Here is a 14736-nt window from a genome sequence, read left to right as displayed (position 1 = left end):
ATGTGCTATACAGTGTACATTTCATTTACTGCGCCTTTTGGTAACATCCGACCCAGCTCCATCAACGGTTTCAAGTCAACGTTTTCGTGATACTTAATGTGGTATGTTGCATAACTGAAATTAATCACTACACTGAGAGCTGCATAATGAGCTATAATTTAGGGGTATTACTAATATACACCGAGATAAATGGGTTTTTTTTCTTAATCTTTTACTTTTTATGTTTTTAACCCTTTTCTTTCAAAGCTATGAATTTCTTATTATTTGTTGACTTGTTTTATGAAATATATTGATCAATACCTTTCAAATGGTGTATCATACATGGACATCCGGTTCATATTTATAAATTTAGGAAAAACGACCTGTCACCTAACTCTCATTGTGTCAATCTTCCTCCGTCTAAGGCGAGAAAGTTGCTGCATCTGATCTGTTATCCAGCTGGCGTCCCATCATCCATAGGTGGTCTCATAACTAACAGTAATGATATGGAAACGGTACATGAAGCTGCAAGCAGAATACTGCAGGTCAGTGGTTTGAACGTTCGTTTTTACTGGGTAGGTAAAAAGGGAGTGAGCCAGTATTTTCTCGTAAACACTTTGGCTTTTTTGACTCGCCTACCAGGGACAAGTCTGGACATACAGAGCATGCGTGAAAACGTGAGGACTAATTTTTGGGTCGCTTGTCAGGAACGACTTTTCTTATATAAATGCTCGGTAAAAGGTGGCTCAGGGAAGATGGTAGCCCTTCTACCAGGGACAACGTTTCTTAAAACAAGCCCTCAGAACAGAATACATGTCCAGGGTCAAGCTCTATTAGGCCAATTTACCTACTATGAACTCATCTAGCGATCTTGTCTTATGCAGAACCTGGATCAGTGGTCTTTAAGAAAGTCGTGGCTGGAGTTACAGCTAATGATCAAACAGGCTTCTAAAGAGGTACGCCACAGTTTATGAATTCTACACTCTACTTGATTCTTCACTTGATATTTTATATAAAAGAAAAATACATTTAAATTCTCTCAAAACGTTTTGCAGGAGACTGGACCTCTACTAGACGCCATTGCCACCAGTGCCATGAGTGTTTTTGTTCAGCGGCATGACACAACTCCATTGGCAACGGCCCATAGCAACCAAAAGTCAGTGGTAATAAAAGGTCCTGAGTGGCTGGTTGCTCCTTTGATCTCTAAACTCTCCAACTCGGTACAAGGCCGTCTCCTGAAAGCTGCTGGTGAAGTACTGGACACTAAACAGTGGTGGAAGGAACATTCTGCAAAGTCATCTGTGTAAGAAATTGAATTTTTAGGATTTCTTTGGATCTTTCATAGCAATCTTTGGTAATACACGTACAAAGCGCCAAATTACTTTGGTCCAATGACGCACTACAAAAAGACTGGAGGAAAAAACTGAAATGCTTAAATATAGAAAAAAATAAAATAAAATTCTCTGGAATCGTTAACTAAGTGCCAGTTTAAAAAGATGAGTCTTAAAAGCGTCCATAGACGTGAACTGTTAAACGTTTTCGGGAAGAGACTTCCATAGTACTGGGGCAGAGAATAAAGAAACTCTCAGGCCACAACTAGTCAGAATGTACTCGGGTACTGGTAGTAGATTTCGTGAATTAGAACTCAAACATCTAGCGGGAACATATCGATAGCAACAGTACAGCCAAACGATATGATTCTACTGTAATGTTTGTATTCTTCTTTCTTTAGGCCAACTCTGGTTCATACCCAGCCCTTCCTATCGCTGGTACTGGCATGTCTCAAGGGACAAGAAGACCAGAGAGAAGGACTTCTATCATCAATACACCGGCAGCTAACTCAACTACTGGCTGCTCCTGCTGAGGTTAAGAGATTCTCTTAGCTTGTCCTTATGCATTTTATAACCCCTTGACATTGCTGCTGATTGTTGTGCACCTATCTTTGCTGAATTGTGCGGGCCGAGGGAACTTTAAGCTTAAGTGGGTTGCTGAAGACTTTCAATTGTGACTTTATTTCTTCTCATTTCTTTTGTTTGTTTGTTTGTTTGTTGCTTACACTAGAATTATTGCCAGTTATAATGTTTCTCCGTGTGTTTTAACACACATAATTACCTAAAGGTGTTCTTTGGTTTGTGAGTGTTTTGAAACTGTTTTTCTTACAGGAAAGATGTCCCATGGATTTAAAAAGCAAAGAAGTTCTTCAAGAGGCGTTGCACTTGAGGATTAGCCTGGTTAGTGTGCATAATGTACAGAGAATTGTCTTGTGTTAATTAAAAAGTTACATCGTGTTATTTGGCCACAGAAAATTCTCTTATTCTCGGTTTTCGTAAACTTTCCACTGACAGTCTACCCATGACCTGCAGAATTTGTTTTTGCGCACTCTAGGTTACGCTTGCCACAAGTTGACCTTCGGGGCTTGGTTGAGTTTCGAAATAAAATAATTTAGCAGCTTGAGTAACTTTTAAATCTCAAATTAGTGTCTATGTCAAGTATATTTCACTGATATATAAATAACGTTTCTAGGCACGTGATGTGTGCTTGGTAAAAGTGGACGTTTTTTACAGCCAAGGCTTTTATTGAGAAAACAATGATCAAGTGTTGATTTTTAATAATCATCCTGCTTTATTTTATCATGTCAAATATCATAGTAGAGAGACGTTGGAAAATGATTACGATTAGGTATTCAATATCAAAACGCAAGTAACCCAGTCAACCAATGAGAACTCGACATGCAACCACTAGGGCGCGTTTTGCTTCTGATTGGGTGAGAAAACAGTGTGTTAGTTGTGATTGTCTAGAACACTTGGTTCGAGCTTTTTGAAGCAATTACGAAGTCCATTTAACGAGAGATCGACGCAAACTTACAGTGACTCCAGCGGTGATTAGAAAACCGTTCTATACGCCAGTGATTTGGAATACAGTTTATTGGGCTGCAGTTAAAATGACTTATTCATGAGAAACACCTGGTAATTTATTTTCCTTTCTCTGCTTCTGTGGACAGCTTGGTGCTATGTTTGACACGATTCAGCGCAGCACTCAAATGTCAAGTGATTGGGCCACTCTTCTGTTCCAGCTCGTCAGCTCTGGGACAATCACTGCGGACTCACTGCCTACAAAAAAGTAAGTTATTAGTATTCTACAATTTAACACTTGTTAATCTAAGGCCTGATTTTCAATAACAACATAAGCACAGGCATGCATCTTAGAGAGGTGTCCGGCTTACAGGGACTTTAGTTACAGTAAAATGACTGAAAAACGGCAGGGAAGAGACCAACACCACGTGTCCGTCTTATAGAGATGTCTGTTACAGACTGTAAGAAAGAGTGGACTATATCCATTAGGTCATAGGACAACGGGGACATGAAGCGAGACGAAAACAAGAATAAGAACGAACGCACTCGTTCTTTTGTTTTTCTCAAAAGGAGTAAGCATAAGCACAAGTGTTGACAATCTTATCCTTGTTATTTTCGTTTTTCAGGGTAAACTATTTTTTTTTTCGATTTGAAGACAATTTTCAACTTATCAAAAATGACTTGGTATAGTTCCTTTGACTGATGCAAAACATAAGAAGAAAATAAATGCTCCGCTTCATCTCCATACGCTCTTTTCCTTGTTTTCCAAGAATTGAATTCGCCCGGGCGCTATTTCGAATCAATAAGGTAAATGAGTGCACTGTTTTTCTTTCAGGGAGTTGTTGACAAACGTGCTAGACATGGTGTCAGTACTGATCAGCGTCGTTTCTAACACGGAGTCAACACATGGACAGTCAGCTGAAGACAGCAGAAAAGCTGCTTTTACTCTCTTCAAAAAACTGAAGGTGTGTGCATGTGAGATGTGAGTTTGACTTAAAAATAAAACATATCAAGAATTTCAATACCTTGAAAGATAATGAACGCCTATATAATAACCGCTCCTTTGTAGCTAAGTGTAGGAAGAAAATGAAGCCCAAAACTACATGTGCTGTCCCGCGTTTTTCCCCCCTTTTCATCTATCATCTGACATCTCACATCTACATCTTCCACTACACCTTGATCCAGCGTAGCGTTGTTTCTACTTTATCATTTTTTTTGCTCCTTTCTCCTATCTGATCTTCAGTGCTTCTCCCTTCCACTCCCATTCTCTTCTCTTCGCATCTGTGCTTTCCTTTCGTTATCGTGCTTGCGTCTTCCTTTTCGTCTGTTTTCTTTTTCATCAGTACTTCTATCTTGTTCCTTCCTTGGGTTTCTTGCATGTTTGTCTTTACAACTGATCTGGAAATATCTTTTTTCAGTGCTTACTCAACTGTATTCACACTTTTCCCAATTTTCTCTTTACTCTTTTTTAATCTTGCATCTTAGTGCGTTTAATTATTCCTTTTATCAAGTTGGATTCTAGTGCGTTTAAAATGAACGTCTTATATTACATTTTCAATATAATATTTTTGTATTTTTATCAGATTTTTGAACATGTTTTTATGTATGATCATATTTGATATAATACCGAGATCAGTAAATGTTAACTATCTTTTGATTGTTCCTTTTCACTTAATTGTAAGAAAAGTGTATTGTCTTTAATGCAATGTTTTTCTATTATATTCATCATCTCAACGAATTTTTCTTTGATGTAATTTGATGTCATTATAATATTTATTATACATTATTTTTTATATCATTTATACAGTGCGTTTAATCTGATTTTTTGTTGTATGATGCTGTTATTATATGCTTTTGTGTAGATGTCCTTTACGGTTTTTTTTTAAAAATTCCTTTTTAGATGCTTCTTTTCTTTTTGCTCTTCTTTCGTCCTTTTCTTTCTTTCTTTTTATTTTTAGTCCTTGTTGTCCATTTGGTCTTTTCTTACTTATCTTTTTCTTTCCCTCCGGTTTTCTGTTTTCGGCTCTTTCTTTTGTTTTTGGTTGTAGTGTTTTCGTTTGCTGGCGGTCTATCGTTTTTTATACTTCGATATTCGAACCTTTCACCTATTTTAATTTCGGTTTCGGTTTTGATGTTTTCTTACCGTATAATGAACTGCCTTCATTCTTTTTCCTGGGCTTCTCGGGGTCTTTTGCTTGAGTGTTTGGTATTATTATACTGCTTTACATTTGGGCAGCATATCGACGTATAGTATTGCCTTGTGCGGTGAATTGCTTCCACATTCGGGTTTTAATTGTCCTGTTCCATCGTTCACAAACACTACTCTTCTCTTCGTTCTCGGTGGAGTTAGTGTTATACCATTCTTTTCCGCTCCTTCATATTTTTATTGTAATACTCTTTCCCTTTATCAGTCCAAAGATATTGTGGTTTACGCCCCTCTTTGAATATTGTTTTGAATGCTTGAGTTACTGTTTCACCTTTTTTATCTTTTAGAGGCACTATCCAACCATATTTACTAAAAACATCCAGTACCATGAGAGATATCTGTATCTTTTGTTCCATTTACTGAACTGTTGCATTTCGACCAAATCCGAACCATATTTCGTCAATATGATTCACAATAAACGCCGTCGAGTAATTCCTCTTTATTTGCGTGTGTAATTCATTAGCTAATTTTTCTTGCCAGTTTTCTTCACCCGACGGCTTTTTACGTTTTTTGGCTTTTTTTTTTTTACCCATCCGATTTTTCTTTTACTAGCGTTAAGCTTGACCCCTTTTTCCCCTGGGGCTGGTTCTTTCTTGTTTCTGTTTTTCTCTTTAGGTCTGCTATTCTTTGCCTCCTGTGTTTTCCGTGTGCGTCTATAGTCATTCTTTTCCTGGCTTGCCCTGCTAAATCTTGCATGAGCAAGCTTGGTGCTGGGGTTACGAATTTGTGCTATGTAGGCTATTTTATCAGCTGTAGTGGGCCTTTATAACGTGCAGGCCCCACCTTTTTGAATTTACTTTCTTTTACGCATTAATTACTAGGCCATTTTTGCTTTGATTTTTAGATTCATTGACTCAGTTTTTTTTCTGAACAAGTATATTTATTATATATATATATATTAGTATTAATACAGTTTTTTCGCCATTTTTTAGCTTTCTTATCCCAAATGGTCCAGAGCATGAGGATCTTGTGTTCACTTGGAGATGTCCAGAATTTTTTGAGAATAATCCATTTTTATTGTTAAAGCCCCTTTAGCGTTTCACCACTCCAGTATTTATCAAAAATTTCTTATCACCTCCGGTAGCGCCCATGATGAGGATGCTATGTCTTGGCTTGTTGAAACCCCGGAATCTTATTGCCGATCTTTTTGTTGATGGTTTGACCAACTCCCCGACCTTGTGTCTTTTTTTTGTTGCTTACAAAACGGGTTTTAACGCTTTTACATTCAGAGCAAATGCATCTCATCATGCGCATTTTGGTTTGAAATATTTTTCACTTTCTGGTACGCATTCTGTCTGTTTTTTCTGCTTTACGCAATACGATTTAACCATTATATATATAAGTTATATATTTCTGAATAATGTTGATGATACTTATTTATCAAACTTCCAAAATTCCCATGTTCATCTTTCAAGTATAAAAGAAGATCCGCGGTGGTGTATTTATTCTATCTTTTGTGGATGTCTTTTTTGCGTGACGACTATTTCTTGATGGAGGCAACAAAATATCAAATATTGTACTTATCTTACTTCCCCATCTACCACTCAGATATACGGTTGGAGATTGTAAATAAAACTAATTTGTGATTATGTGGCACAGTCTCCTCTCGTAATTACGGTATCAAAAAAAATAATATGGTATATTCTTATGTGGGCTTTCTTACTTTCTTTTCGGTACTTTTCTAAAAATGGTGGCGGTGGGCTAACTTCTTACTTGGTGCTATTCCCCATCTTCTTTAGGATATGTGTTGATTGGACCTTCTTATCTTTCAATCGCGGGCTCCATGCCACTACCTTCAGTCTTTGAGATTTCCACCGGACCACCTTATTTATTTAATCGTAGCCACGTTTTTATTCTTCTTCGCTCCTTCTAACTTTATGAGAGTGAGGTCATTTATATTATAACTTTTAAAGAAAAATAATAACATATAAAAGCTTCCCCACTTCAATACATCTCTTAACGATGATGACGTGAAGGAATCTCCCATATTAGCTTAGTTTATATCTCTGCTTGGGTCTCTATCTTCTTGGACAAATAATAGGATAGAGAGAGTTGAAGCAAGGGTGTGCCTCACTTTCTTAACTCTACTCTTCTCCACGAATGTAGTAAATACTTTTAGCTCGGAGGCTAATATCAATACTGATGAGACTCATGCTATTGGTATTAAAAAAACTAACATTATCATATAGGCTTCCTTTGAGTCATTTTGGACCCATGAATCTATAAACACTCCCTCTAATCTCGGCTTTTAGATCGGCGTCATCTAACTGTATATAACTGGAGTGTTGGAGAAAACTCGCTCTTAACTTAAGGTATAATATATTATCGTCGCCTATACCAAATATATGGTCGGACGAAATATTTTGCTACTGGCGATAATACTATATTCGAGGAGGTTCTAAACTTTATGAGACTCTTTCGTCCATATTAAGCCCCCGTGGGCTCTGCAACATGTAAAACCCGAATACAATCGTAAACTTGGGGACGATGGACTAATTGAACTTCTTAATAATATTTTATCATTATATTTTATCAACCTTCTTTTACACCTATCCTGATTCTATTGTATCAGATTATCTTTGTGCTAAGGTGAGGTATTTCTTAAATTGGGGTATGCCTTTGCCCTGCTTCCCTTCCTCATATCCTAAGCCTTTCCATTATAAGGTCTCGGCTTTTTCTGAAACCCTTACCCAGATCACCTATAAACCTATTTATCGCCTTCTTACCTAGGGCTTAAATTTTTAAAACACTTTCGTCCTAGCTTAAAAAAAATGGTTTATCATTTAATTTCTTCTTAAATACCTCTTCAGGAAACTCTTTCCATCTTCGAACTACTATCTGTTGCTTATAACCGGGTTATATGACCCTACAGCTCGATTGTAAACAAAATGGCTGTAGTACGCAAAACCACTTCCTCACTAAAAACGAATATAATCGTACTCTTAAACTCACAATATTAACCGCATCCTTTAATACCTTTTTATCAAACCCTATAAGGTCGTTGAAATTGCTATGCGTCAAATCAAGTTGATAATTTTGAGATAAAGTGATTGTGACTCGGAATGTTGTTGAATCAAAATCAATAGAGATGGGATATATAGGGTTATCATCATCCCCCTCTTAGTAATCTCTTTAATATATTCATCAAATTCAGAATAATTCCAAACACCTGCAGGGAAAGTTATGTCTTCAAATTTATTCCCATTATCTGAACTATATTTAATCAGCTGATTACCATATGAGGGATTTACATTAAACCATGTAAATGACATGTTAATAATACGATTGAGACCTATCATATATTGGTAATTGCTATCCAATGTTATAGGCCTGTTGAATTTAGTTGTAAAATTTTGAGGAGTGTTATTCCCTTGATTTTTAACACTATATGATGATAATACTAACTCACGATCCATATATATAATACAGTTACATAAATTAGACTTTAAAGTACAGATTATATATCTGTTTATATTGTTGTTTATTTATAGTAGACCTTTTTAAAAGTGTGTCTAATATAGCGACTCCCATATTTCGCATTTTAACTGATGTGTTTCCTGCGTTTATTGAACCGATGATCAATTCCAATTTTTTGAGAAGCTGTTTTACATCGTTAAAAAATATAACATTTCCACCTTTCTGATTTTTTCGAATACCAGAACCTTTTATCGTTTTGGCTTTACTTTCGTAATGATTGATGTAGTCATTTAATGCAACTCTTGCATTGCTTATTCTCTTATTTTTAATCTGTCTTTCCGCTTCAGATATAGTTCCCCTATTATATTCTTTAGTAACATTCGCCTTGAAACCTTTCAATTGTCTCCGTTTATATTTGGCTTTCTCTAAAATCTTATTAAGATAGTTCTTGGTTTTCTTTGGTGTCATTTCAGGCTGATCTAATTTCATTTGCACTACATCATAATCGTCGATACCAACGTCTTCTAGTATTTCACTTACTTCATCATCAGCATCTAAAGCATAATCAATTTCATCCTCATCGTATTCAGGAGGTAATTCATCTTCATATTCAGGAAAATATTGGGGATCAACATAAATCTCCTTATTTCCTTCTAAAAGATCTTTTAAAGATTCTTCATATGTTGGTGGTTTCGGTACAATCTGTTTTTCATTTTGTGGCATTACAGGCTCATCAAATAAATTATCTACGTCCATATCCTCAAAAGGATCAACTTCAGGATAGTAATCTGGAGCTTCCATTTCACCTCTCATCCCCTTTTTGACACGATTTTTGGGTACTTTTGCTATCTGCAAATTACTTTTAATTACATCATCTAATTTACTTGTCACTGGTTTGAATACCTTCGAAAATGACTCTTGGCTTGTCTGCTGACCGATATTATTTTGTGTGATTGCATTTTTAACATAATTGATTTTATCGCCCAAATCAGATTTACTCTTTGCAAGCTCTTTCCATCTAAGTAAACTCATTTTATTTTATATTATTACGTTACATAAAAAATGAAAATTGAATATAAAAATCAACATTTAACATAGCGTTTAACACCTTGTTGAACACCGTGTTTAACACCTTGTTGAACTGAAAATAATATACCCATATAATATAATGAGAATACCGAATTATGACACTGAAGACGATATGGCCTCAAACTTTAGACAACTATACGATTTCATGCCAAATCAATGTTTCCGGATGCTGCTTTGTGCTCCAAGCGGTTCGGGAAAAACAAACACACTAATGCATATGATATACAATCTATTATATTTTGATAAAATTTATTTATACGCAAAAAACTTAGAGCAGTCCAAGTTTGTAGATCTTATGGATATGTTTCAGCAAATAAGTAATGAAGCTGGTTATGATGTTATTGAAGCACGCAATGATGAGATTATTCCCGTTGGAGACCTTGATGGTGACTCTCAGAAAATCATCATTTTTGACGATTTTGTATGTGATAAAAACCAAAAACCATTAGTCGACTATTTTATACGAGGAAGGCATAAGAACTGTAGCGTGATATATCTGAGTCAAAGCTACTATAAGACACCAAAAGACAATAAGATTAAACTGTTCACATTTCTCTATATACGAATTCCCAAGTGCTAATGAGAGTAGTCTAATATGCCGTGAAAACAGTATTCCAAAAGAGCTATACGATAAAGCAACTGCAGACCCATTTAGCTTTTTATATATTGATAAGCCACGAAAATTCGTAACTAAGAATTTCAATGAAAAAATATAATATAATATAACTGATTGATATAATATGAGTTACTCAAACGGTTTATTACAATCAAATAACACTAATATTACACCAATTAAAGGCCCTCGAGGTGAAAAGGGTGACCCAGGAGTCGGCTTTGATGTTACGCCTGAAGGTAATTTCAATTTGAACAAAAAGAGAGTAATAGGGCTAAAAACGCCTGATGACGTTGCGATCGATGATTCAATTGAAAATTATTCAAGGGATCTCGAGACGGCCGTAAATAAACGATATCTTAACCAATTCTTCCTTAAAAAGAACAGAAATGAAACAGTGTTTGATTGTGCCGGCCTTTCATTGCAAAATACCGAAGTGTATTATCCAAGTTTATATAACGATCGATCTGTACCAAACGTAGGCTATGTTAGTGTTGAGGATAACAAAGTAAGGACTGAAATTGATACCAAACTTGCTACTAAGGCTGACAAATCGTACGCTGATAATACATATTTAACGAAGAAATCAGGAGGTGTCTTAGCTCAAAGCCTTCAAAACAAAGCAGACAAATCGTACGTTGATAACACTTTTTTAAAGAAGGTCGTAGGACGCGTTTTGACTCAAAAAATTCTAAGCAAACTTGATATTCACGGTAGTAACATGATGGAGGCAAATCTTGATATGGGTGGGTATAATATAACCCATCTAAAAAACCCAACCAATGATACAGACGCTGTAAACAAAAAATACATGCTTGATTATGTTGATAGCAGTCATATAACTTCCGTTGGTCAAGAAAACACGTTTGCCCATATAATGACCGATAGTATCAATCAATTAAGTGAGGAAGATGATATAGAGTTAGGCAGTTTAATTGATCATCCGAATTCATACCATAAGATCAATACGAAAGTTGTAGACAGTAAGCTGGTACTTGACAGCAATAAAGGCTACTACTCAAGCAGATTAGGTATCAATGTATATAGTTTACCAATCAATCGATACACAATGGTTTTCGAGCTATTTTTTCCAGCTGAAATAGATCATGATAGTCTAGATATCGATATTGTTTCATTAATCGACAACATCGACAAATCAACTACGCGAGTTTATGATGGATATAGTAGAACAATAGCACAAATTAATAAATATCAACAACATCCTAATAATTATCTATATGTTGATATCGTTTTAAAGATGAAATCAGGGAACGCATATGTCCCAAAATTACAAACATATATCGTGATTTATGGAATAAAAGGTTATCAGAGTAACGTTGATCCTATGATATACGATCAGCTATATTATGTTGAAAATGATAGAATAGCTTTCAACGCATCAATTGATATGAAAACAAAGGCTATTTATGGTATTGCAGAAGGTACTACTGATGATCAAGCTGTTAATTATAAACAGTTAAAAAATTTTCGGGACGATTTGAAGTCTGATCTTGAATTAAAAATGGCTAAAAAAAGAAACATCAGCTATTACCATAAAATTTTCGAGTATTTTTATGATCTAACGGATCCATCTGAATTCATCATGGCAGATAGTAACGGTGCTGTAGTGTCTGGATTAAATAGTAATCTTGTCTTTAATACCACAAAATTGTTAGAAGATTTTGATCCAAAAAACGGCTTTATGAGTGGTTTCGAAATTAATTTAAATGAAAATGTCACTGAATCTGATGAATGGACTATATATATGGCACTTAAATATGACTATAAAGCCGGTGATAATAAAAGAATTAAAATAAACTTCGACAATGGTAGTAGTTTTGATTTTCCATGGGTGAAATTAGAGTCTAATCAGTTATCACTCGATTATGATTTAGATGTATCTTATGAGCAAATTAGAGATGTTTATATAGGGGTTTATTTGAATCTCTGGTATACTAAAATAGGTAATCAATTTAGAATCGGTATTTGTAACAACGGCATTAGTCTCGATAAAATTTTCTCGGGGTATACGCTGAATGCATCTAGCCTTCAAATTTCTTCAGGTTACTATATACAAAGAATCGGTTTTAGTAAAAATACATACCCGATAAATGGGCCCATCTATCATAAAATTCAATTTTTAGATAAAACATACGATGTATTCTTTGAATAAATTATCTAACTCCAACGATTTTATCTAATTCACTTATATGAAAACAGTGAAATTGGTTAGCAATATTATTGATTCTATTGATAGATTAATTCAAAACATAAGGAAGCTGTATTACACAATAAAGAACAAGCGCAATGGTAAAATAACAAAATGATAAAGCAAAAAAATCATATATAACTAATATATATGACTAAACATCGAAAATGCATATTTACATGGAACCATATATCAAGCGAACTGACTGAAGAACAAATTATAGAATTGAAAGCTTATTATCAAACATATCATCGAAAATGTTGGGCTTATAAGCAGGCTGTTAAACGTTTCAAAAAATGGAAATTATTAGGGAATTCATTGTCTATTCTCTTTGCATCCGGCTCCATTTCATCAAGTATTGCTACAGGAGGTGTTAGTTTGGTTGCAATTAGTACAATAGCGCTTTTAATACAAGGCTGGATGCATCATCAAAATCTCGATTTAAAAATTCAAAATAGTACATATGCATATCAGAGCTACCAGCATTTACTCAACTCAATTAAAAACACGATGAGATGCGGTGATTACAATCCGTCTAGCGTCATAATTTCAATGAAGAACATTGACGATTATGTGACGGATACCTGTCCGATAATCGACAAGTACCTACGAAAATATGATAAGAAATTTATTGGATGATCCGATTTATTTCGCCAAAATTTAATGACAAAATCTCATTCCAATACAATCGATAATAGGCTAACGTTTTCTTGCTTTTGCTAATTTTGATAAATTCACAAGGTAGATTCATCATCAAAAAAAGCTGTTTAATTATGAATTTGGTTGATATAAGTCTTTTTCTACCTTTGTTTACAACAGGAATAGCGCCGGATTCGATAATATCAAACACTTTATAAATTCGATTCCTTTGATCACTAGTCAATTGTACCCTATTTTTAATACATAAATCGTTTAAAACAGCCTCGATGTGATATTTACGATGATATACCGATTCTCGCCGTATTCTATGCATATTTTCATAAAAATCAATATACTCACTGACATAATCATAACTATGAACCAAACCGCAATTTAGACAGACATCCATACCATTTATATTTTCTATATCCTGCTTACTACAGCATTGCTCAGCATCCTTGATACCTTTTATCAATAGTTGATCACAGAAAGGGCATATAGGTTCTTTTAAATTTTTTAATTCATCGTGGATTTCAGAATTACAAACCATTATATATATAACACACATAACTTCACGGCACAGCTGTGTTTGGCAGTAAATTTCAGAATAAACTTTTTGAGTAAACTTTTGAGTAAACTTTTGTGTAAACTTTTATGTAAACTTTTGAGTAAACTTTTTGAGTAAAATTTGTTGAAATATGATTGGTCAATAGAAATCACGTCATTAAAAACATTGTACTCATTAATCATTTATAACTTATGGCTAAAACCGTAAACTGAATAATTATGTATTTAATGTTGATCCTTACGAGGCCTTCCCCGTCGTCGTTTCTGGTCTTCAGGTATACACTTTAAACGTACATGATTTTTGTCTTCATTTGATATGTCTGAAGATAGCATTTTAATAATACAAATATTTGTTTTAAGGATGCTCTGAATACAATACATTTTATTAATGAAGGCTATATCATTCGAGCTTTGATCAGATTCTAAAAGGTGTTTGATATTTAATGTTATATCAGTCATTCTATATATATATTAAAGAAAATAATTATCTGTTTATATCTAAACGCACTATAACAGTCACATATATAAAGACAAGTTATGTAACATATATTGAAGAAGGCTATAAGGCTGGTTACACAGTATTGATATGATACTGTTATTGTTGTTGATGACAACCAATAATATTTTATTACTGGTTATTTTTAAACGCACAATATATTTATAGTAAAAGATATAAAGAAATATCATTTATAGTATAATAAGAGAAAATGGGAAGAAATTTAAAGTATGATAACGACGCTGATAGAATAAACGCTATCAAAAATTCAAAGACTAAGTATATGTTAAATAAACGATGGAAATGCGATATATGTAATTACGATAGTTCATTAGCAGCTAAATGGACACATTTGAAGTCAAAAAAACATATCAAAAATGCTGTTATCAAAGCAATAGAAGATGATGATAGATTTGAAATAATTGATAATAACAATACACAATAAAACACTTTCATGCACTTTAACAATGACTAAATATATAAATATATCTAGTTATTCAAAAACATGAAATTAAAAAAAATAAAAAAAATAATTTTACTATAAACACTTAAAGAAATACTAATTTCATATAGTATAAAAAAAATGAAAACAAAAAAATTATCAAAACCCGCTCTCAAAAAACGCTCTCAAAACCCGCTAAAAAATAATACGATCTCACCAGAACTCGT

At 34.3% G+C, this 14736-nt stretch overlaps 1 protein-coding gene across 1 annotated transcript in view; it reads left to right on the top strand.

Moving 5' to 3' along the window:
• Positions 1 to 14736, top strand: part of LOC144664335 (mediator of RNA polymerase II transcription subunit 12-like protein) — a 57648-nt gene that overhangs the window by 26831 nt on the left and 16081 nt on the right. The window contains 7 exon segments of the mRNA XM_078525432.1: positions 405 to 524; positions 864 to 935; positions 1035 to 1282; positions 1712 to 1844; positions 2142 to 2210; positions 2981 to 3099; positions 3667 to 3796. Of these exon segments, the coding sequence (XP_078381558.1) occupies positions 405 to 524; positions 864 to 935; positions 1035 to 1282; positions 1712 to 1844; positions 2142 to 2210; positions 2981 to 3099; positions 3667 to 3796 (891 nt within the window).

Source organism: Oculina patagonica, chromosome 8, assembly GCF_052425735.1.
Source record: "Oculina patagonica isolate OP01 chromosome 8, crgOcupat, whole genome shotgun sequence".
Taxonomy (NCBI): Eukaryota; Metazoa; Cnidaria; class Anthozoa; order Scleractinia; family Oculinidae; genus Oculina; species Oculina patagonica.
Note: the sequence above shows the minus strand (reverse complement) of the source record. Positions and strands in the feature narration are given on the sequence as shown.